The 26,131-nt window shown below is 41.0% G+C and overlaps 1 protein-coding gene across 1 annotated transcript in view; it reads right to left on the minus strand.

Annotated features, from left to right (window-relative positions):
- Positions 1 to 26,131, minus strand: part of LOC124169131 — a 164,606-nt gene that overhangs the window by 130,338 nt on the left and 8,137 nt on the right. The window contains exon 2 of the mRNA XM_046547635.1: positions 1,006 to 1,884. Within this exon, the coding sequence (XP_046403591.1) occupies positions 1,006 to 1,884 (879 nt within the window). The remainder of the gene's footprint in view (positions 1 to 1,005; positions 1,885 to 26,131) is intronic.

Genomic DNA, 26,131 nt, shown 5'->3' on the forward strand with positions numbered 1-26,131 from the left:
ACATAAACACATCGATTTTCTTCAACGATCAGACTATCAAGGTAACCTTCTCCACGATGGATATGAAAGAATTAGTCGGACGAGATTCAAGTGCACCTACTGGACAAAGAATACGGAAAGGCAAAAAAAATCATGAAAATTTCTTAACTTAGACCACCACTCGACAACTACAAAACTACACTGCGAGGATTGAGGTATTGGTGGACTGTTTAAGGGAAACGGGGGGAAATAAATTGACACTGCGTGAGCTGTGAATCTTTAGGACCAACGATCGGAGATACCAAAGAATTGGAAAAAGGATATTTTCCTCGGCGGAATCAAGGACAGCAACTAACACACATGGATATAAAGAGTTGTTTGGTTTTGATATTAGCGTGTGAGTCATAAAAGATACACCTTTATCATTGATGTGAACCTCAAAAGTCTGGCTAGCATTCCAACAATGCAATCATCACATAACGTGTTAAGAGATGTAGAGGACGGCTTAGATGGAACTGTTGGAAGCCAATGGAGTCTATAGAGTCAATGATAAAAGGTAAATAATGATGTAAACAACACTAAATTTTTATTTCGCAGAATCACAGGCAGCAGCATCTGTCAAAAACGGATTTTACGATTTTTTTTGTTTTGAACTAGCTAGTGACTCTCCAAACACAAACCATTAGCTATTCTGCGACCCTCCAGCAATCCCTTATTTTCTATAACTCGACTAAAAATGTACATGTTCCATCTGAGTGGTAAAATATTAGCAGCTATGATTGAACGCATTTGAGGATTGGACATAAAATATTTTCCTTCGAAGAATAACAGAAAATATTCACCTCCCTATTTACTACGAGTTGTTTAGCTTTGGTGTTAGATGGTGAGTTCGTAAAAGATACGCCAGTAGTGTTGGTATTCAACTGCAGCATCATCACATCGCACGCATAGGGGAGGACGCTGAAGGAGGAACGGCCTGAGGTCAATGATGGAGAAATAACAGGGGGTCAGTGCACGCGTACTCACCCGCGATCGGCCTTGGAGTGCGAGGACGGCGTCGACCCCTTCAGCCTCTCCGTCAGCTCCTTCAGCCGCTCCGACTTGCCCATTCTGCGTCGCCTCGAAGACGTCGAAGACCTGTCGGTCGTCCTCCCGCCGGTCGCCGCAGCAGCGCCCCCGGGGCGGGCGGTCGCCGGCGCGGTCTCCTGCTCCATGGCGCCCCGCGCCCCCACCGAGGGCACCCGGGACGAGGTCCACCACGGCGGCGTGGCGTCGGCCGCGCGCCCACTTCCAGCGACTCCCCTCTTGGCGGCCGGAGGCGTAGCTTCTCCCGCCGCCGCGACGGCCACTGCAGCCGGGCCGCCGTCCGAGACGCGAGGAGCGGCCACTGGGAGCCCGATGGCGCGGGGGAGGAGGCGCGGGGAGGCCGGGGGCGTCCGGGGGAGGGGTTCCGGGCTAAAGAAAGACCGCGCAGTGGAAGGGGGCGCGCCAGGAATAGCCGCCGCCGCCTCGCGGCCCCAACAGCAGCAGTTTTCCTCGTCCGCCTCTCGGGCGGCGGCCGCGGCGCAGTCCTCTCGATCGCCTCCTCCTCCTGCTCCGCTGCCCCCACCTCTACCTACCGCCCCCTTATTATTATTATTACTGCTACTACTGCCGCCGCCCCCACGACCTCTCCGCTGCTCCGCCGAGGAGAAGTTGCCGCGCCCTCTGCCACCGCTGACGACGATGCGGGATCTCTCCGAAGACGACGGCAGTGGAGGCTGTTTCAGCGGAGAGGCGGCAGGGGGCAGCAGGGTGAAGGGAAGGCCGCCGCCGCGGACGGTGACGTAACTGGAGGGAGCACAGGGGGCGGTGGTGCCGGGGGCTGGCGAGGTGGGTTTGGGTGTGGGAGGAGGAGGGGAGGGGCTGAGATGAGATAGAGGGTGGCGGAGAAAAAAAGAGAAAAGAGAAAAAAAAATATTAGGATGATTGTTTCAATTTGGAATGAGCCAGTGATTTGCGGAGGAGATTGGGGCGGAGTGCCGTTGGGAGAGAGGCCGGAGATTACAAACTTCCGCTCGAATTACACATCAGAGGTCCTCGCATCAAACATCCGTACACCTCTGATAGAGCATAGCATGTCACCACGAGTAGCAATCTCGCTTAACCCTCAACACAAAAAAATAAACCTTGTCGTCCTTTCGGTCGTTCACCGGCACACGAACGCCATATCAGGAAACAATTACTCCCGTCGCAATTCATCACCTAATCACACCCGGCCCTGACCCCCTCAACGAGGATCACGAAATGGGGCAAACCCATCTCTGTCAATTTCAACTCTCGAGAACATCGATATGGTGAATGCGTCGGATCGATTTTTATCGAACCAGACGCGCCCGCGTCATCCCCTCGACGTGACGAGGTGGCCGAGAATCGGGTCCGGACGTGAGCGTGCGGAACGAGCATCTTACTCCTTCCTTCCCCACTCTGTTTTGGGTCCAAACGGCGCGTGTTCGCATCGCGAGACGGTCTGGTTCCAAACTCCGGGTCGGACGGACTGAGCTCCGTCACCCCAAGCCGGGCGCTGACTCTCCAGATAGGAGTACCGAAGAACTCCGAGAGATGAAAAAGTGGCCCTTCTTCCTTTCCCTCTTCCTTTCTCACTCTCTGAGTTCGGGACCCCACCCACTCTATTACACCGCAGACCCTCTCGTGAGGAGGAGGAGGAGGCGGGGAAGGAGGATGGGAGGAAGCTAGGGAAGGACGAGGAGTCTCTTCTGGGCCTCATCCCTCTTCCCTCCGACTCACTCACACTGAGTCGACGCTCTGACCTCGGGGCCACTCCCCCTGATCATCGCATCCCCTCATTCCCCCACCCCACATCCCCCATTCAACACCCTCTCACCCCCTTCCAACCCCCTCCCCCCCTGAATCTCATTCCTTCCAAAACCTCCCTTTCCCCCTCCTTCCCGCCAACCGATTCTCCGACCACCGAGACCGCTATACGCTTTGGAGCGGGAAATGGTGTACGAGAGAGAGAGAGACAGAGAAGAGACCAAAGGCACAACAAGTGCTATGGGGTCTCCATACGCATTCACAAATCCCTTTTCAAAGTCAAAAGCCACGCTATTTTTCATTCTATTTATTTGTATTTTAAACCATGGTATATAGAAAGGTTAAATGAATCTATCTCTCTAGATAAAGAAGATTTTTCTTATAATATTTGTGTATCACGAAACCGGGAGGAGAATTCGAGATATTGTCGGTTTCCAAAGCTCCTAGTGATATGATAGAAACACCTAATCCATTAAAAGGAATACATAACCTAAAAGGTCCTTTTTTTCTAACGATTTGAGAAGGTTGATAAACTCAATGAAGTATGTTTACAAAAAATCATTTCGACGATTTCCAAAGAAACTGCTGAGTGCTTTTTAATGGGAATAGAACTATCCTAAAAGTAATTTTTACAACAATTTAATGATTGAATTTTAGTCAACAATAAAGTGTACTTCCATACGTGTGGCATTTTGACCAAGAAGATACCAAATGAGATGCAAAACATTGGCAAAGGCGAACAATTATTATTAAAGGCCGATCAAAAATCCATTGAAAAAATTAGCAATTAATTGAGACGGATCAAAAATGTACGAGACTCACGGGTTAATTTGAAAGTTCTGGACCTGGGAGTGCAAGAGTAACAGGAAAGAAAGGAAAGAAAAATTAATCAATAATAACCTAATTACCAAGGAAGTTCCTCGAACTTGAATTCAGCTCAGGTAAATTTAGGCGACCACTATCAGAATACAAGCATTAAATACTTAATAGAGGGAATATCCGGATAAAATAACGGATCCTTGAAAATTCCACGAATTCAAAAGAAATATATATCACCGAAATTTCCGTACCCTTACGAATTCAAATGCTAATTTTGATGACTATCGTACGTACATTCATTTCCACCGACACAACCCTGAGATTTTATATGAAATTGATGTTCTAGGTAAGGTTTTTTCCATGTATTCAATGCTGTCGTTTCGCCACTCTTGATCACGTTGAGTACATTAAGCACATACTTTATCATTACATGCTATAAAAAAATTGAAGCCATAAAAATATTTTTTTTAATCATATCAGCGACAGCTTTATGACTCGATCTAGTTATAAACGGATCCCGAAACGAATGCCGCTGGGACGGAAGTTCCACGGATCACGAAAATATGCGACGCATAACAAGGCTTTAAATGAAGATTCTCCGGGTGACAAATTTCATATTTGTATTCCTAACAGAGAGTCTCTCTATCTCAGAGTTGAATCGGCGCGTCATCAATGCTTGGTTTCAAAGGGTTTAACCTCATGTTTTACCTCGAAAAATTCCTTTTTCCTCTTGTATCTCAAGGGAGCCACAATTACCATTTTCCCGTAATAATCGCCACTGGTAAACATGAACAGTTAACCGAAATTTTTTCATGGCCATATCTTAGGTTAATGGCCCCAAAACAAAAGTCATACCTGCCGTAATGTGGAAATGCATAGTGGATTGACCACTATCAAAAAACTCAGGAAAAATATCAAAGAAAAATATGAAGAAGAACACTGACAGAAAAAGACGGCCAAGAGAATTATGGGACGATCAAGAAGGAAACAAGAAATAAGAAACTTAGGAAATTGGAAGAACCTGGCTTGGAAAAGGAAGAAATGGAGGGCTGTAGTACACCAATATTGGGATTTAAGTACCAATAATGAAAAATTAATAATAATGAATACATAAAGCAACTGCATTAACAGTCGATTAAAGAATACATATATTCTGCTATGGTGGGAACACGGCTTCATTAAACTTAATACGGTAACGGCGCGATGAACAAGAGGCTGGCGGAAACGGATCAAAATGACAATTCGTCGAATTGGAGGAGTAGTAGTACTTTAACTATAGATCATTAGAAAATTATACATCAAACAAATAAATAATCGGTATATACCACATTTTTCGAACGGCTGAATAAATGCTGATCAAACTTGTCTTCTGCTTTTAATATTGAAGCATGAAATTAGGAACATTATTCTTATACATCCCGATGAATATAATTCTAATGTACATAAAACAATTAAGCATCATGTTGAGACTACGGCTTTTCTATCTTCGAATCAACTATATTGAGGCCTAAATTACCCCAGTACCTACTACCAATCTATAACATACATTACATGATTTATTGCAGTTTTGGAGGGACACCCCACTTCTTAAGGACAGGTTTTCAAGAAAATCCCTTTCTTTCATTTTTCCTTCACAGAAACATATTTTCACCTTCGTTTAAAAAACTCTCATATTTCATGTCATGAGTTTTCAAGTCCAATTCCGACATAAAATTACATTGGTATAAGGTATTTTATAAGATATCAAACAAATTCGCTCCATAATAACGACAATAATTAAATACGCCCTGCATGATTATACGCTATTAATAACTCATTTCATAATCATACTCGATGCCTCAAGTAATGAAGAAAAATCAGCTTCTTCACGCAAATCATGGACGTTAATTAATACTGAAACTCGACATCTTGGGATATGAAAGACGTGATAAATGTGAAAAGAGGGACTGATTTCTTTATTCGAAAAGCCGTGGTAACTAAATATAATAATACACTGAATTTCTCTAACGTAATAAACGGTTGTAATGTAAAAAGAGGGACTGATTTCTTTCGCCAGTAGAAGATGCGGTACATAGCTAACACCGGAAGAAAGCTAAACGCAATCAAAGGGCATTTTTACGCCCCCGATAACTTCGCGCCTTCGATCCCCCTTCGTCCCTCGATATATCGCCACACCGACAAGGCGGTTATGAGGAAACCTTGAGATCCTCCGCGCTCCCCTACGGAATGAAAAAGCCTTGGGGATATTAATATTTGATTATGGTTCCGGTCTAAAGTTATCCGAAAGCATTAGATGGAATGCATAAGGCCGCTTTCGACGGAAAACACGAGGAGCGAACAGGACACAAGGGGTTAATTTATCGGATAGAGGTGCTTGGGTGTGTTACCGCCACACCCGTAAATCAATCCATCCTAAATGGATGGGGTTCGATTCCTACATTTGGCACAAGGCCCCGAGAAAGGGGGCGACCCTGATACAGAGCAGAGTTTTTCAGAGGCATGAAAATCACGCTGAATCAGATACAAGACTATAACAGCACGATTCACGGGGCCTACAATTTGTGTTGCAAGCAAGTATTGGTAGTTGGTAGATCAAACAAACGTTTCGAAAAAAATTGGATAGTTAAATATTTTCCAAAGGAAAATAATACAAGTGCAGAGTAAACATGAATAATACATCCTGATATATGACAAGCTATGGCAATGCAAAAAAACGGCCGTTACACCTTGATGTTGAAATGTTAGCTAGATTTGAAATTTCAACACTAGTGCTAGCGACTAACATACAGTAGTGACCGATTTAACACTGATTCTCCAACGGGATGGCTTTCCCTAAAGAGGATAGACACTTCACGAGACCGCTTCTCACCACGATGTGGAAAACGGCAATGAAAACCTCGAAACAGAAATATTCTCATTATTTTAATTTTGATGCTATAATAAATCGGACCGAAAACATTTTTACAATACAACATTTTTCCACGCCTTTAAGTGCATACATTTTAGATTCAAATCGACGTAATTTTCAACAGTTAAAAATAACGCGGGGCACGGCAAACCCTGCGGTGAAATCGCGAAAATATTTTTTGTTCCGAGGAGATGAATGGGCGCCGTGTCGTACTATCTGGCAGCTTCACAACAACGAGCCAAATCCAACACGGCTGGATGTCCGCCAAAAGGCTATGCAATAAAATTTTAGATCCTAATCGGCGTAAAAATAAATCGCTAATAAAGGCAAGCCCTAAAAAAACGGAGAAAAAATCCTTCGGGAGAAAGCTTACCCAAAGTAAAACAATGTAGAGTCCACCGTCTTAAAATGAGATGGCAGTTCCAAAAAAGTGTAAACTTCAAATAACCATGCAAAAGGTCCTCATGCCTGCGACTAATTGGAACCTAAAACACCTGCTTTATAGTAGGAAAAATACGTTGACAAATTCTTATATTCCAATTTAATAACCTCCCAGGGACATCATTTACCTTTGTATTAAAATTAAACTCATCGGAAGGCCGATAGTAAGATCAACGGTTACCACTGACCGTCCACGAAATGTACTAATTCGAAGGATTTGTACCTCTGTTATCCTAAAAACGCGGAATAATGCGTGTTCGCTTGGCTGAAATCCAAGATAAACGTAGTAAATTTTCCACTGAAGTGCATAAAACTAAGCAAAAATAAAAACTCTGAAAATATTTAAGACGAGCCTTATCCCAAAGGAAGGCTAAAATGTGATCCATTGAATCTTCCCAAGCCTAAACAAGTGAACGTACATAATCTCTGTACGACCTCATAGCTTTCAATATACGGTATTTCGGTAGCTAGTTTAAAAAATTATAGCTGCAATTTTAAACACACCATTTTTATGCGATTCTCAAATAATTCGGGTAGAAATTTGATATCAATAAAGGCTCTTTATAGAAGGATGAAATTTTTATATCTTCTAAAAGGAATTACATGAATGCAATCAATATTAGCTTACGAAGAACTAGGTCAAGTATTCAAATATTATCTCGCCTCTACTAGGAGCCCAGAACACCCAATTAGTACCCGGCACTTCGAATACTCATAAAAGGATCCTTGGAAATTGATCAGAAGTAAAATAAATATAGACGGATAGACCCGGCTAAAAAATCCGACAGGAATATGCTGAGATCACAAACCATTGGTACCTAACACTATCCAATCGATTTCACATTTCATCACAGAAATTATGAAAATCTAAAAAACATCTGTTGAAATATATTTATTACTCAGATTCCTATATCCATTTCTATCATTCAGAAGACTATAAAATCATCAAAACTTGGGTCGTGGAATAAATGTGAAGAGAATTAAGAGGTTATACCTTAATTTTTGTGACTACCCGTCAATCACTAAATTACGCCCCGTTATTTCGATATCATTGCAGTGATATATCAGGATGACAGGGTGTAATTGATGATAATGGTTACTGATAATGAAAATTTAAGTCAAATATTAACAGTTAACTTTACGAAATTAACATGGAACTGGAAAAAGAAGCTCAGAAATTCAATAAAGTCTCCCCTCATAAAAATACGTTATGCCAAAATCCATCATAGAAAAAATAATGTTATACCGTAAGTTAAAAATATTCCCAAATTAATTCTAATACCGGCCTCAAAATTATTTTGGCGAGAATATGGGCTAAAATTAAAACTGATATTAAGCAGCAACACAGCACTTACATTGCATTAATCTCCGGTAAAGAGGTTTTACCCCAAACAAATGGCTACCATTAACTGGTAGACAAAAAACGCTGGCTGCTGCTATCACTAATATTACAATATTCTTGTGGCACCTCAAAATTACAAGGTCCAACGACATTTCCCAATGGATAGAATTGCAGTCCAAGGAATCTTCCGACAATTAGGAAATTAGCGATACATTTAAGCGTATGCTATGAGAGCCATCTTACAGGACATATAACTCTTTCCCGAAGTCCACCAAATCAACTCCCATTTTCCCTCGAAGAGCCCTCAAATGAGTCCAACGCGCTCACTTTACTCACACCCACAATCGATTAATAGCGCCGGCACTTTATTTTTTTATTCCTTTATCTCTCTCGCTCTCCTCTGTGTATAGGGAGCGGCACGGGCCCGAAAGACATACGGCAGCTTGATAAAGGCCGCGGGGCACTATTGGGATCCCCTTAACGGGGACGGGCGAAAAAAGATGGGTGACCGCAATTTGCAGAGATGAGACTCCGGCGACACAATTAGGGAATGGAGAAGAATTGCGAAAGGCAGGAGGGAAGGGAGGGAGTGAAAAAATCATCGATTCAAGAACCGATCGAGAAACGAAGTCAATGCCTTCGGTTAATTACGCCCTCATTGCCATCGAACGTCGAAATACACACACATTCACTAAGACATCCGCGGAGAGGGTATGGTAAAAAATAACACTTAAGGTAATTGAACGACTCCGAAAATACCACCAATAACACTAAATATTGATTGACAATTACTACTACTAATAATAGAATATCCTCGTGACGCCTCAACATTACGAGGTGAAAGCGACAATTCCCAAGAGATAGAATTGCAGTCCAAGTATTAACAAAAATTAAGAAAAGCTAAAAAAATCTATTGAAATGTATTCGTTACTCAGATTCCAATATTCTTTTCTGCCATTCAGAAAACGATAAATCATCAAAACTGGGGTCGCGGAATGAATGTGAAGAAAACTAAGAGATTATACCTTCACGCATTCCTACTCGATCCAGTCACGTAATTTGAGTGCTAGAGGCAAAAGAGTAAAGGAGATAAATTACACGACAGATGATAAATGAATGGTTAATTATAAATTTCTCTCTATAATCCTCTATAAGGACCGCAATAGATCCACTTTAACCACCTACCATTCCGAGCATATTATCGTTCATCAAACAGTAAAAGTAATTATGACAACCGAAGCCAGAAAATTAAAGTTTGTTGAGCAATTAAATATGCCAAATCCTCAGCACTTCTTTCAACTCGGACTCCAAGAAAAAGCTAATTTAAAGCTAGAAATGGAGTGATAAGGAAAAATCTGCCTCAAACGCTAATTTTCCAAATCTTTTCACAAATCCTCAACCGCTGAATTCGTGGAGCGACAAATCAATATGTTAAACTTGACATGTTGTAAATTGAAGCAATTATATAGGAAATATGCCAAAAATATTTATTAAATTGACTTTATTACCCTTCAGTCTTTCACCAATCACGACAGCCTTACGCATGAAACTGTAATTTTTGCATTTACTTCGGCTCGACTCAAAGTACAAAGGATTAACGATTGTCCACTGCAAAAAACACACAAACCGCGATAATTAGGATGCCCGTGCTGACCATTGGCCTGCACCAAAGGCGGCGAGGTCAAGGCCAGCGTCGGGAACGCCATCTAAATAAAATTGGACGTTTCCTATGTTGCTTACGTGAATAGCATTCACAATTTTAAGAGAGTAAAACCAACGTCCCCAACAAGGGCTGGTAAAATAAAAAGTGCCTGCAAAAATAATGCAGCCTCAAGATAAGACGAAGAGTGAGGGGTATTCACAGCATGAAAACTGGCCAACTGACTGTAAAAACAGTCCAGCATTCATTATCGACATCTGACACCTGAGAATGACAACTTAAACTTAGATTTACAAGCTGTTCCACCACATTGAGAGACCAAAAATCATGGCTGGTATCGTTGATTCACGGTTCCTCTCCACTTCTTCAGAGAGAAATTAACTATTTAACAACATTGCCTATATGATCCTTTCCAAAACTTTGTAATATCAACATAACTCGGTCAATAGCGAACAGAAGCGATGGAGGTATGCGTAGAGGAAAGAGAGCATAAGGGTGTGTGTTCAAGATAATAGAAGGCTTAAATAAAAAACTTTGTAAATTTCAAAAATGATACATCATTTTTTATTTAACATGAAGTAATTTCACCAAGTCACGCCTCAAACTATTGATTTTTTAGAAGGCTTAGAATAAATAACCAATGAAAAATGATAATTTTACTAAAAATTTATGAAATCGTGTCCTATAAAACATCTTCAAAGTACCGGTACTAATAGTGAACATCCCGAAACCTTAAGGAGGTACAATTCACCTTTTTAAAAAGAGCTCACGCTAGAAACTAACGCTAGCTAAGTTGCCGCTAGCAAAGATGCCTCTATTATTATTCTGTACGTATAATAATTATCTCAGAATTAACCTTAGGATTTCATACTGTCGCTATATGTTGGTTCCACCTGTAACCAAACTTCCCTCCTCTTACCTCAGTGGGGCTACCGGAAAAAAACATCGTCCCGGCACAGCATGAAAAGCAGTTAAAACGCAAAAACATTGAGATATACACCAAAGAATGTCCTACAGAAGGATGAGAAATTTTTGTCACTTTTAATATCGAATGCAATGGCGACTAGTTTCGATAAAATATCATTATACCATTCTATAGTAGGTACATGATGGAACAGTTTCACCACATCGACGTTGGTGCCTTAAGTTATATGAACAGATATTCCACCTACCGCACACAAATTTCACCAGAATCTGCTACCAACGCGAGAAACTTACGCCCATATGCTGCAGCAGAGGGACCAATATGGATAGCGGGGGGCGCGGCCCGTCCACGCCGCCGCCTTCCCTCCGCCAGTGTCCGCGGGCAAGTCAGTCAGCCGCTCGAGCAGAAGGGAACGATGTCCCTCACGTACGCACGCTCACTGCCTCGGACGGCGCGCGCGAGAGGAAAAAACGACAGGTGAAATCCGAGCAGCAGAAGAAGACGACGACCCCCCGAGGGGGAGGCGGTAGCGCCACTTATCGACCCGATTCGCCGTATTCCCTCCCCCGGGGGGAGGAGGCTGACACGACGGACGGCAACGCGAACCCAACCCGCAATACTCTGGCTTCGCATTCACTCCCGCCGACGCACATGGAAACTCCCTTATCAACGGTGCACGTAGAAAGACAATCCCCACGACGAAAACCCAATCGGCCGTCCCGCGCCGCGCCGCCGGTGAGGAGAGAGTGCGCGAGGGAGCAATTCCGGGCTGGGTGGTGCGAGGCGGCGCTGCCTCCACCACGGGCGCCGTACACGAGAGAAACAAGGTCGGAGCAGCAAAATAATTTCGGGAGGGGAAAGAAGGGGGTTCACTTGAGGGGGGAAATATTTCAGGGGGATGCGGTATGTGTTTATCCGACCGCGTGGACGGCGGTGAAATTCACATTAATTGCACACTGAAAAAAATTCTCCGGGACCGTGAATCGAACCACGGACCTTTGCCTTCCTTGCCCACTGCGCAGGCCTTCACGCAATAGCCTTCGAGATAAGAGAAGTAAACTCCGATTCGATATCGCAATTTAATACTAGAAATGTATAAAGGAAAGCTGCTTTTAGCGGTGTGAACATCCCGCTGCCCAAGTTTTGTATGAAACTAATAACTCGGCACTGTACTAAGTTGATGTTGATTACATTATTCCATAAGTAACATATGAAGGATGAAATTAGCCATGACAATACCCATCACTTTGCTCCACCGGGATTTGAACACGGATTTCCTGAGTATTATACAGAAATAATTAGTTTCCTGTCCAGCAATCGATCCAGGATCCCTCACTTAGCCACTTACTCCTAGCTAAGAACAAACCTTACACTCCGTTGAAATCTTCAGTCGCCTAAAATACCTAAAATAAATTGAAGAGTGTGTACCACAATGCTCAATGAAGGTATGACACCTTACTACTAGCATTTATCTCCTTATGTGCTCCATTTCGCGCAGCATTTAGGGCTTCATTACAGAAAACGTATAAATAAAGTTTTCCTAATTCAAGTTTCAGCTTAGGGCTTTCTCACACATTTCTGAGTAGACATAGAATAGCGTACCTTCAAATATCTCGAAAGCAAACTGAATAAGCGATAATTACTTCTAGTTCTAGCCGATTCTCTCAAAATGAAGAATCTTTTCTACGGTTACTTAATTACTTACATGTTTTATTTTCAAGCGATATCGGATTTTTAAGCATCGCACACGGATCTTCCGAGCGAGAAAATGCTAATTTTGACGATTTCTAGAACGAATTCAATGATAATACTAGCTATTTGCATGTCCTTTACTTAGAGAGTTCTTTTTACGGATAATGAAAGGTATGGAACCCAACGATGGTTTCTTTCCACGAAGTTTTTAATGAATTACTCGTCCCACCTTAAAGCCACCAAAAAACTACACAGGGGAAGATGACGCATGATGTAGGTGGCGAGAGAGAAGAGGCACAGGTGGGGCTTCGAGAGTTGGTTCAACACCCCAGAGAGAGAGAGAGAAAGAGTCGGGATGTGGTGGGAAGGGATTTTTTCCCAGCATTGTGGAGAGCGTGGCCGAGGGATGAAGGGGTGAGTACGGGGGTGGTGGGAGGAAAGGCATGCGATTCCTTCCGTAACCCAAGGTACCGCATATGTACGGGATATAATTTTCCACGACTCCCACCCCGTCCGTCCCCGGAACACGGCTTAGGTTCGTTTTTTTCCCCTCCTCTCTCCCCCTTGCACTGCACCCAGTGTCATTCAACCGACTCCGCTACGCCGGGTCTCCTAGATAGCTTTATGCACCACACCCATCACTCTCAGGGACCTGTGCAAAGAATTTCAGGCCTAATAATAATTTTATTCAGGACTGTATCCGCTGAATCGCGAACTAAGTTATTTTAACACAATAATATTAAAATGGAACCTCAGAAATTCAAATTGACAGGGTAGGCTCATTCTTCTACTAGATTAATATATCATATCTTTTAAATTATTAACATCTGCTGGATTTTCCGTCACAAACTGTTGGATTATAGAACATTCTATGATACTTTCAGGGAAACTTAATGGAAACAGTGAAGATCCTGAGGTATATTAGCTTTTGCAAATGGCAGCCCTTAATTACGAAAACCAGCACACCCCATGCCCTAACTTCATGGGTTAAACTAACCATCATTTCGTCCTAATGTCTCAATAGTTGTCTATTCACTACTACTCCTCTTATCCAATGGCAATCACGGTGAACTTGATCGAAATATCTTCCAACTTTCAATTCTTGCGAAGCCATAGAAGCAAACAATAATCTAATGATTTGGCGGCCCTGCTGATTCTGATGAATATAAAACTATTTTTTTCATTACGTAAAATTTAGAAATATTTCAATTATAATTTCTTACTACTCGAGAGATCAACATATTTAACATCCAATAGGGATGCAAGCAATTACTATTAGTCAATCACTCAAGCTTTTCACCTCCGATATTTTTGAAACTAAATCAATTGACTAAAAATTTTGTACATATTTAGATAATGAGTCAGCAAATATTGGTGACGTAGCAACGATAGAAGCTTCAACCCACGGGGTGGTTGCCATCCCTTCTCGCGGGTGAGAATGACTTACCACCAAAAAAAGATAGCTGCAAGGACTAAAACTATTTCAGGCATTTCACATTAAGAGAAAGTTCATACTTGTGTGAAATAAGTAACTCTAAGGGGTACGTACTTCAAGAAAAAAACAAATCTTCCAGATCTAAGAGACCAAATATTTACCAAATTTAACGAACCAAAAGAAAAACCAACTCAACTCCTCATAACCATCACAAAAACCTTGAAGAAGTCGGTCATGCACCAGATCTGCGTATTTTCCGGCTCGCATAAATGAGAGCTAATGGCCCTAACAATTATGAGGGGAAGGAAAGAGAATGATAGGAAGGGGGGGTGAGACGCCTTGGAGCTCGTTTCGCGGGCAAGGAAACAAGGGCCGTCAATCTGCATTAAAAATTCTCCGCAGGCGGGTGGAAAATCGGCAACTAGTTGATGGGAATGGGAGCACGGACCTCCGCAAGAGCAAAGCGGAATGCGGGATGGGTGGTCAGGAGAGACCGCCATCTCCATGAAGACAATGGCATTAAGGAGTCACAAGTAGCGGCAACCGCCATATCAGAAGCAAAGGCAAGGTCCCGCGCACCACCACAAGCGTCTCTTCCCAATCCCTCACCCCAAATGGCGAATGATTCACACAGACAAACAAGCGATTTCCCACAGCACACCATCTTTACTCTGGCTGTAGGGAACGAGGCCTTCCTCAGGGCTAAGAACGGAAGCGAGAGGGGGAAAATGGCGAATCTGGGAAGAAGACTGGCAAATGCAGAGCGAGTGAATCACCGTCAGTCTGAAAACTGAGTTAATTGCTGAATGGACGGGAAAAGAGATATCGCTTGCACCAATCCCCAACATCAGACACAACCAATGGCATATCACGATGGACGGGAGGGCCACAGTTACAATGATAGTTTTCACACCTTCCACCCAAATCCATGGATAAATCACCAAGTACTTTCAACATAAAATATCAACTCCTTTTCTGCTTCAAATGGCTTTAGTTTACTTTACTCATTTATTACACATATTAATAATTACTCAGACTATCACCTGCTATCAAGTGATAAATATTTGCAGTAAATCTTCCCATAAATTTTGAGCACAGCATTGACCGAGGCTTTCGCACTGATAGAGCGTTCCATTTAGAAATTTTTCTGTGGAATATAAGCATAACCAACTTTTTCAATTAATACATCAATCAAGTCACATTTATTTTTCAGAGAGGGTTAGTTAGGATTTCAGAACAAATTTAATTCAACGTTTTCAATTTTTGGATTGTTAGGCACCAACTTCGTTCAATTTCTCATTTCATGTTTATACAAGTACGTACCAGGTTCGTTTTCCGCTCAGCATAATTTATGTTTTCATAGACATGGTAGCCTAAGCAAATTAGCAATAATTTCTCAAAATCAGGCGAATCGAAAAAAAACAAGTTGACACCTTTTTTCTTGAGTTAATGGAAAAAGTATAAGATGTCACAAAAAAACTTGCAAAAATCACAAGATTTTCATGAAGAAATAGTACATTGAATTATGATTTCCTGAGAAAATGTTAGGACTAAGGAGTTACATTATCCCCGATAGTCTTTCAGTGACATGCGATTTCCCACAAGGAAGCCTCATTGGCTCCCATTTTATTCATTATATGCATATCATAATGACCTCAGTTCCACAAACAGCAGAAAAATTCGATTATTTGCTGACATCTTCCGCGAAATAGGTGATGACTGACCAAGTTCCTCTCATTGGATTTAAACAACGTTCACGCATGGAGGTACGCATCACTGAAGGTCTTAAGATAAACCTACGCAAATGCACAATACGATGTCTAACTATCACTTTTTACACGTTGAGCATTGAATAAACATAAAGGCGTGAACTCAAAGATCTGTGTGGTACGCCAACTCTGCATGGGATCTGGCGCATTAAGATGCAATCCGAGAACAAAATAAAATTCAATGAGAAGGGGCACGAGGGGTTAGAATCTGCTAAAAGCGAACAGAAAACGGAAAGATTTGCACGTATTACTATTAGGATGGGAACCACTAGAGATTCGGAGGCTAGATTCTTTGATTGCTTGAACGATTGAGAACCTCACTATGCATTCAAATCCGACAGAAACGATAAAATATGATAGATATATCCCCGAACGCATAAGTATGATAATTCGTTTTTTGGCACGCCTTTGGGTTATTTCTACTGTGAGCTACAATATTGATGAATTGCTCAAAAGCGCATCTCCTTTACTTTAGAATCGGAGACTGACCTGCAATTATCCTCACTCCTAAACAGACAGAGATCATAAGTAGGTTCGAAATCACTTGCATTAGAGACACTTTAGCATTTGGATTGCAACCTAAATTTCAAAGTACTTGACTCGAGTTCAGACGGTCTTCAATGGCACCGTCACTGAACGAGGATGGTCCATGCACTCATGGAAAATCAGGGACGACGTAGCGTCTCTCGGCCAAAGGTCAACGGGATGAGCACCGTCAAGAAACAAGAGCTCCTCGGAATCCGCAGTGTCGACCGAAACACGAGAGAAAGGGAGACGAGAGAGGATTAATTCTCCTACCCTTCCACTGATAGCCACGCGAAAAACTACCGCAGCTTAAGGTGGTTGACGCAGTAATCGTTGGTCTCTCAAACTGCGGTTACACAGGAAACTAACTACTGCAAATTATTTCAGCACGAACGTGTGAGCGGGATTAGATTGAGGAACAAATTTGCGCAGTAAAATTTTATAAATTATTCCGCAAGCCATTGTTGTTAACTTGCGATATAGAATTCACACTGAAGGTTCAGAACTTGTGGAATATTATGACCGTCATTTTTTACTTTCTGATCACAGTGATTACCTGCCGATTTCAAATCAATTCAGAGATTAGTATTCAATGGAGATATTCTATTTGCGTGTTTCAAGACGTCCAAAAGACGTGGCAAAAACGATAGGTGATGATTCAGTCGGGCTTTAGCGCCATAGAAATGGAAAATGAAAAACTATCGTTATACTTACAGATCACAGGACACTAATTATTTATTACAATAGTAATCGTGAATCCGAGGAGGACGTCTAAATTAGGGAAAAAGTTTGACGTATGCTGCAAGTTATGAAATAACTGTCCTTCACCATTTTGTGGCCCGAGCCAGTTTCACTTCGCGTGCTGCGATTTGTTGAAACTCATTACAGCGGGAAAGAGACAAAGCGTTGGTGTAAATTGGAAGTCATTGGAATACTTTATTTTGTTCCAGGAATTGGTGGATATTCATTGACGCAAAAGCAAACTTATAGCAAAATCATGAGTGTAAACATGCAGCTATTTTAAACGTATATTGCTAAATATGGATTCATGCAGAAGACAGTTTGCTGCAGCATTAATTTGCGGGAAATTGGAATAAAAAGCCAATAAAAAGAAGTGTCTCGTTAAGGGACTGGATTTTACGAAGGCCAGAGATAGGTGCCTACAAAATTTTAGCAAAAGAGATACAAATGACTGACGTGCACACACAAAATGCATTCACTCGACTGAATTCAGAGACTTTAATCAGAAAGAAAAGAGTGTAAGAAAATACAAAGAAAGTTCTATAACTATATTCATCCCATCTCCCCAGCTCGGATTCCCAAATTATTTTTACAGAGTAGGTATTAAATGAATACATTAGAGCTTTCTCTCACCTTCAGATAATTCATTGACCTACACACTGACGCACTGTACGGCTTGTCCGATCCCATTGTATAAAAACCAGGGTTCCCACTCTAACTACATTAAAAAATTCACGTTTTTTTCCAGGTTTTCACGGTATAAATGTCATCAAATTCACGGTTTGTAGATAATGCATTTTAGGCAGAAATATTGATCACGGAACAATCATCGGCCGCACGTTAAGTAAAAATGTAACAAACGCAACAGATGCCCTGTATATAAACGCAGCAATGAGAGTGCTATCTCTTATGATGTCACCTATAATTAGCAAAATTCAGGTCCGGCTAAAGGGTGTGAGTGGGAAAATGGATAGAGCAGGGTGGCAGGGAAGTGAATAAGTGCCTGATTTTTTTTGCCAGGGTTAACGTCTTCCAATCGCAGGCTTAAGGTCAATGTGCTGTCATGGCACACGGTCCAATTAATAATTGCACTTCGAATACGCGTGCGCTGAAAATGCGTGGACAGTATCTGCACGTGACCCGGCCTTGAAACATGATCGAAACATCGATTTTTCTTTTAATCTGTCAATCGTAGATCTACATTCAAGTTTGAGAGATTTCTAAGGTTTTATGACGAAATTCACGGCTATTTCCAGGTTTTTTCACGGTAGACGAAATTCACGGCATATTCACGGTTTTAAGGTTTTCACGGTTGAGTGGGGACACTGAAAAACTCACCCTTATAGAGCTAGACTGTCGCGAAGATTATGATATAACTAAAGAAGACACCATACGAAAGGAAAATACAAAATGATTCTATAATCTCGAAAAATAATTTAATTCATTTCATTTGCTTTTGCACAACCTATCTGAGCGGTCTGAGCGGAAGAAAATATTTCCTTCGCCTTGACATGAAGCGCGAGAGGTGGAAATTTCAAAAGCGGCTTCCCATACTAATTATAGCATTATACGACAGATATCAATACCATTCGGGAGGGTATAACGATCGAGATTGTTCGAAGGATTTCCACATGCCTCGTGATTCCCACAAAGAGAATTTAACGCCACAATAAGTGACAGAGAGAGAGAAGTGGCTTCGGATTCGCGGATTGAGACGCAGGCGAAGAAGAATTCCACGAGACGTTTACCCATCCACCCCTTCCATTCACTTCGGATTTCAACCAATTCTCAAGTAACCTACTATTACCCGCACACCTCCCGTAGACCGGAATCGGTTTTTTCTTCCTTTTTACCAAGGTCCAACATCACTGGCGCACGATACTTTGATCGGCATTTGTTTGTAAAAGCGAGGTAGGAATCCCACTAAACGAGATTTTGAACGTTTTAGTGCTTCCTTTCAGCTCCAACAACAGACAGCTGTTGAGGGCGGACACCGCAAAACAAAATTCCGCAGACGCCCAGGATACCTTACAGTGAACACTTACGAAAATGACATCTTATGGCAAATTTCCTCAGGAAGTTCATGCCAATGATAAATATTTCAAACGGAGTCATCAAAAACGTGTTTCATGTATTTCTTCAAAGGTACCACATCTACCGATGAACTCGAGCAGAGAATTGATCATACCTACAGTCTGATTCTATTGACCGCAATTGTGTCTTCGTTATTGATAGTTCGCTTATGTTATGGGGTTGATTTAGGACCAAATGAAAAATACCAGCTTACGTAATAAATATAGACCCAAAAATCCATTGAATTCGATTTCGATGCCATCAAGAAAATTTCTCAAATGACAGAGAGGCAAATACATCTAAGGACAGACCACAAAGTAATGTCATTAAGAACACTAACCCAGATTAAGGCCATTACGTTAATTATTGATTCGACACCTGGGTCGGCATTACTAAAATATGTGGTGGATTAACAATTTTGGATACGTTTTCGCAAATGAAATAACAAGTTAGACCGCACGCCGTTACGTATAAAAATTTTAAAATGGCATAGCTATAAAAGGGGCTTAAAGCGAATTTTGGAAAATTTAGATAAATCGAGTGCTTAAAACTATTTCAACGGTTAATAAAGGTCAAAATTATGTTATTACAATTAGTACGATATCAACTAATCAATGTAAAATGATAAAATAGTAAAGTACATTGGGTTTTTCACATTTCCTTTTGATTTTTCTTATACCTAGAACTTCTTCAGCTGTTTCCAGTAGTCCACTTCTAATATTTTTCCAGCTCTTTTCCACTGATTTGCTGGTCACATCAACTCCTATTTTATTTTCCACAGCTAAACGCCGGTATATGGTGAAGCACCTTCAATTTTTCAACCTGCCAAATGTTTTTCACTGTTTTCTTAATTTTTTTTTTAATTTCAGGTGGCATTTCGTCATAATTGATTTATGGTCACTGTTGACATCTTCCCCGAGGTAGTCTTTCGCTAATTTTCTGAATCTTTGTTTCACAAGAACATAGTCGATTTGGAATTTGCTTAGATCAACTGGCATTTCCCATGAAAATTTTCTTCGTACGGTATTTTTGAACCGTGTGTTGGCAATTACTAGTTAGCGTTCATAGCAGAATTCAAGCAGCCTTTCCCCTATAGCATTTCGGTTCCCTAATCCATATTTTCCTGTTATTATTTCGCCTTGGCCTCCGCCGACGACGGCATTCAAGTCGCCTAAAATAAAAATATTTTCTTCCGCTATCACCAGTTTGATTAATTCCGTTTATATCCTGGTAGACGTTTCCAACTTCTGCATCCTCAGAATCTGATGTAGGCATGTAAACCTGCCCCACTACAATAACTGTGGGTTATGTCATTATACTGTTCTCTACGTCCGGCGAACTTGAAATCGATATGTCCATCCCTTCTAAAAAATACTGCACTCGTGCCAGGGGTGAGATCCGAACCCAAGGTGCACGGACTCGACGCCGAGTCACGCACCACACGAGAAATCCGATCGCCCGACGCCGGCGACCCAGCCAGATTCTCTCCCTCCCCGGGATTACGTGTACCACAGGGCCGAAGGCAGGGAGCTCGAATACCAATCGTCCGCACAGGGCACAGATGTTCCGTTTTTCAAAGTGATTTCCCTTCAATTCGCCCAGTTGCACGGGGGTATGAAAGCCGACGAAGAAAAAGACAAAGAAAGAAATTAATAAAAAAAGAGGAGAACCTCCTCCAGTCCCTGAGGAATTCCCCCATTAATATCCTCGTGGAATCATTGCGATTCGAGATGGTCTTAATTTGAAAATACCGTCCTGGAATGAATTCCCTTTCGAGGACATGCAGCTTCGGGAGAGAATCCGCCAACGACGGGCTAGGGAGTATAACCCCTATAATTCCATACAACCTATCGATAGAACCACATTATTGCGTAAATGTTTAAAGATTAATTACCGTGATAAAACAGCTTTATATGCATTGTCATAACTTGATGTCCAAAGGAATAATTAGCTATTACTATTCCATACAAGTAGCATAGAATATATTTTGTATAGATTAAAAAAAATTAAAAGTTAACTGTAAATATGAATTGAGGCGTAGCACATCCACGATGTGAGCTCAATATCAAAAAACCACCACCTTGTCAGCTGGAAATATGCACTTCCCCAACCTTTCATCCACGGAGTACAGATATCATTCTTCCTCTTCTACAGATGTGCTGCTCCTGATGTACTTAAATCATACGCTATCATCTTTAGATTTTCATCGCATGCATTTTAACAGCCAAAATATAACTGCATTTAATATATCCATAACATATAAGAATAAATAACTGATTATAAATATTTGCAGGCATATTGCAGGGGTTGGCAGATAAACAAGGGCGGTGGCTGACTAGGCTGATAGAATATTTATAATTATTAGGAAAACCCCTTATGACATACTAAATTTTTATTTTATATTTTACTGAAATAATATAAGAGATTAATTCAGGACAAGAGAACAAATACGACCTGAGAATCGAAAGTGATGCGTCCAAAAGGATGGCCCGTCCATAAAGAGGAGGATCCTAAACCATCCTAAACTAAAACTAAACTAAAAAGAAAATGTTTTAAGAAAACCCAGATGCATCCTCTTAAGGAGAGACACACCTCCCACTTTATCGGTTTTTGTGGTAAGGTAATTACTCGCTTAAAACTTAAGCTATCTTCTAGACATTATCAGGTCATTTCAAGTACATCCTGGGCAACATTTTCCAGTTTCTCGAAATTTACCTCAGAATTTTCACAGTTTTAAATATTTGAGGCTTAAAATACAAGCACTGTTTACAAAAAATACTATACTTAGCCTGAAATTGTATAAAAAGAGAGCTTAAGTTTTAAATGAGTAATACGTCACCAAAAAGGACGAAATACGACCGATCGAGAAGGAGTGATGCGTTCCCTTAAGGTTCATTTAATTATCAAGAATTCGCCCTTTTTTACTTAGTGCAGAAAAAGATCTTAGTGCGCCTAAAGAAATGTTCTCATCTAGAACCTAATTGGCAAGTATAAGAGGGGAAAGAATGCGCGGACCTCAGCAATGACATTGGACTTGGCCGCACGTCGTCGACGGCAGCATGGCTTTGGGTCGACGCATTCGGTGCAATCGGCTTTAAGGGGAGAAAGCAGGTTTTCCCTCCTCCCACTCACTACTGCACCAGAAAAAGGCATCAGAAGGGGCGGCCGCAGCGGGTTGAAAGCGAATCGTTCCATAAATCTCGCTCAGAGAAACTTAAGGCTTCAATCTAAGGGAAGCATCTATTTCGAGAAAAGGGTACGGCTGTCGCTAGCGAAATAACAATTGGACTAAAAATAAAAGCGAAGAGAGTCGTCGTCGCCGCGGAGTTGATTGGCTGGAGTCTCCATGTCCAACAAGCGATGTCAGCCTATCTCCTTGAGTCGGCGTGAAAGGTGCTCATGGACGCAGAGGAACGCTACAATTTTAACCATAAAAAACGAGGTATCGTCCACTTTCTAAGTTAAATTACTTACACCTTCAAACACAATCTTTGATTAAAATACCTCATAAAAGAGAGAAACATTAAAATAAAATAGTCTAAACTGTAGTAAAAAAAACTCATACCATTAGCCTATACACATAGGCGTGTTTAGGATTTTATTTCACATAGGGTCCAAGAGTGCTCAAGTGTTTTAAATTAAGTGTTTTATATGAAAGATTAAGAAGTAATTGCCCTTATAAATATGAAATATATGAAAGTATTAGAAGGCATAGATTTTACCTAATTCTATTACTGGGTTTTTAGGACAGAAGTCTGCATGTTACACTAGAGTGCTTGGGTTTCAAAGGCTACTTTTGTGTCCCTTGTAGATCGCTCGTAGTTACATTGGTACCCAGTGTGATCATGCCTATCTTCCTACTCCTACACGTCCTTCCCTTTAACTTTCGCGCCCTTGCTTTTCTCAATCCCTTCCTCTCCCCGCGTGACCACCTGTGGATATGTGATGCAGAACGCAGCATCATACACGGACGCCATATCTTCGGGAATACCGTTCATGATAATCAATTACCGTGATCAAGATATGAGGAGTCGTGAGTTATCTGTTAAATATCCTACTTCCCTCACATTTCGTGCCTCCCTATTTTGACTTTTTCCAACAATCTTGGCCAATATCTCACATCTAAACGATATTTATCACTCTCAAAATACAGAGCACTCTTAATCATACCTACTCACCAATTTTTCACATCTTTTTACGTGACAAAAATATCCCCATGGTAGTTTTACACGAATCACTTCAATGAAAAAACTTATTTAATCGCTGAGGCACTACAACGTGTAAAAAGGCCATCATGGAATAAAATAAAATAACTTTGTTTTATTCCATACTTTATTTTAAATAGCACGACCCGGGTTTCAGCATCTAATGCTATCATCAGGTCTAATGCTATCAACCTGATGATAGCATTAGATGCTGAAACCCGGGTCGTGCTATTTAAAATAAAGTGTGGAATAAAACAAAGTTATTTTATTTTATTCTATAATGAAGCAATTCCACAGAGTAACACCTGAGACCGTGTCTTATATTAAAGTGACCAACTTCGAAAAAGACAATACCAATGCATGATCTCGAGCCGTAAAAATTGCTCTTGTTTTTTCTTATTCTCAGGCACGCTAGACAGCACGAATTTCTGCGAGAAATCGGATGAACATTTATGTGTTACGTTTCATAGGACTTCATTACGCTTTATTTGCCTTCTAAATTGTGTGTTAAATTCAGTGCTGCAGTTTTTCCATAACACTGTTTCAACCGCCAACCGTATGCATTAGGGGTAACCTTTAACCCCAATTTATTTAAATAGTCTGCATTTTCTCAAATATTTTTTTAGCAGAAGTACACTATTATAAAGAATTATTGCCATAAACTAACTATTCATGCCTCCCTAAATTGTAACCACAAGGGGATTTGATCTGTCAACCGGAGAGAAGGAAGAGATAAAAAAGTGTCATTAAAGACATCTTTCCATGCCTAATGCAACATCATTAACGCGTTCAGAGAGTTTACAATACATTTTTCATGTACCAATTTGTTCAGCTCCCGAAGTTAAATGTGGTGAACAAATCATTTCTTTGTTTAGAGTTTTAAATACAATTGGCAAATAAAATAACAAGGAAATCTAAAGATTGTTTGAACGACGGCCTATCAACATTGCACGGTTACAATATAGAGCACATCTTGAAATTTTCATGACAGAAACATTTTGTTCCGTTTCCGGGTGGAATCTACAATACTCTGGGCATGGTTACGAAGGATCGAGGACTTGATGAAGAGAGAGAAAAATTGATGGTTTTAAAGCGAGGGGGTCGACTCGAGAAGCGAGCCGCCGTGAATTGCGGCAACGTCAAGTTAACGATTAAACGAGGAGACTCGAATGGACGACTGAGTCCAATTAAATTTTAGTGATGGATCCGCAAATTACCCCCACGCGAATAAAACAGGAGCATTCTCAAAGTTGCCCGCCAATGTCCAACGTAGATGGAAGCCGCTGCCAGCGCCGCCCTCCTGAATTGAGGACGGGTAAAACTGTTCTCTATTTTTAGCTCTGCGAGTTATAGGATGAAATTACTGCGGTGCTGGTATTCAAGTAAACGGGTTGACGACTGAGCGTGATTCTTCAACTTCTCTGCTCGGTGAACATTCCAGTACCACAAAGACTACATACGTTAGCAATTAACACAGTTAAACTAAAGCCACCGATGTCCATCACCGAATGTATACATAAACTCAATTGTTAAAAACAATAAAATTAGGTAAACTCGTCACATATATGATATCCCAAGGAAAAAATCGCATGATTCCGAATAAGCAGCGATATTATTTGTCCCATCCGTGTCAATTCCTCACTTCATACACCTACTTGAAATTACGCGGACTAAGTCTTGAGTATGGTTTAAGGACACCGTAAAACCCATCTAAATAATAAAAAAATGTATTTCATTTGCTTTTTGGCTAAATGTACTTGTTTCATCTCTGCTGAAAATTTCCCAAATATAAAGTTAAGTACACACTCTGTCAGCAATAAAAAATTGCATTTTTACATGGGTTTACTCCTTCATAAAATCTATTTTTTAACATTCAATCAAAAGACTTCACTAAACATGCATTAAATTTTGCAAATATCAGTATCATTGACAGCAAGTGAAAATATTGACAAAAATCAGATACAATACCAAAGTTTGTTTACGGCAAAAATTATGAAACGATGCAACCCTAAAAGATATCGACGCCAATGGTTAGGAGAATAGGTTGATGGGGAATGCTGATACAGATGGAGACAGTAAGCCGATGGTACTAAATGTTAGCGCAAATAATGGTAGTTCGGGAAGTGGTTGGAATTAAGCTGGTAATTATGCATGTGTACCTAACTATATCAATTGATAATATCAATTAGCTTCAATATTTTACCTCACCCCCCACCTGATGTGAAATAACTTGACACTTCATTTAAACCCATCGGGCAGGTAACAAACCAAAAAATATTTCTCACTCCGCAAAAATAGAATGCTTCAACGATAAAAACGTGAAGTCTCATTTGAAGTTTTAAAAAAGAAAATTAAAATAAAATGAAAATATCCATCAAGGAGCAAATGTCTCCAATGAGATCATAGCATCGATCTTATTATTACTACAACGTAAAGAGTGACAAACATTTCATGAAATCCGGGAACATTTTTAGCAAGGTAAGAAGATGAAGAGGCAAGAGCCACCGACATTAGAAAATTGTCAACTGTCAAGGGTAGGCTTTAAGGCACGCATGGAAGAAATCGTGCCTCGAGTAATTCTTAGTTTAATAAACATTCGAAGATTTTTTTACTGAAAATCAAAACCATCAAGAGCGAACGTATGGAAAAGGTGGATGATGGGGAAAATTCTGGATAAGGTGGATGATGGGGAAAATTCTAGATACGGTGGGAAATGGCAGAGTAGGATGGTGGTTTGCTATATCCAACAGCTTTAGCTACACTTGCCAATAAAAAATTTCACATTTTCAGATTAAAACCAATT

The sequence above is a fragment of the Ischnura elegans genome, chromosome 1 (assembly GCF_921293095.1).
Source record: "Ischnura elegans chromosome 1, ioIscEleg1.1, whole genome shotgun sequence".
In the NCBI taxonomy this organism is placed as follows: domain Eukaryota; kingdom Metazoa; phylum Arthropoda; class Insecta; order Odonata; family Coenagrionidae; genus Ischnura; species Ischnura elegans.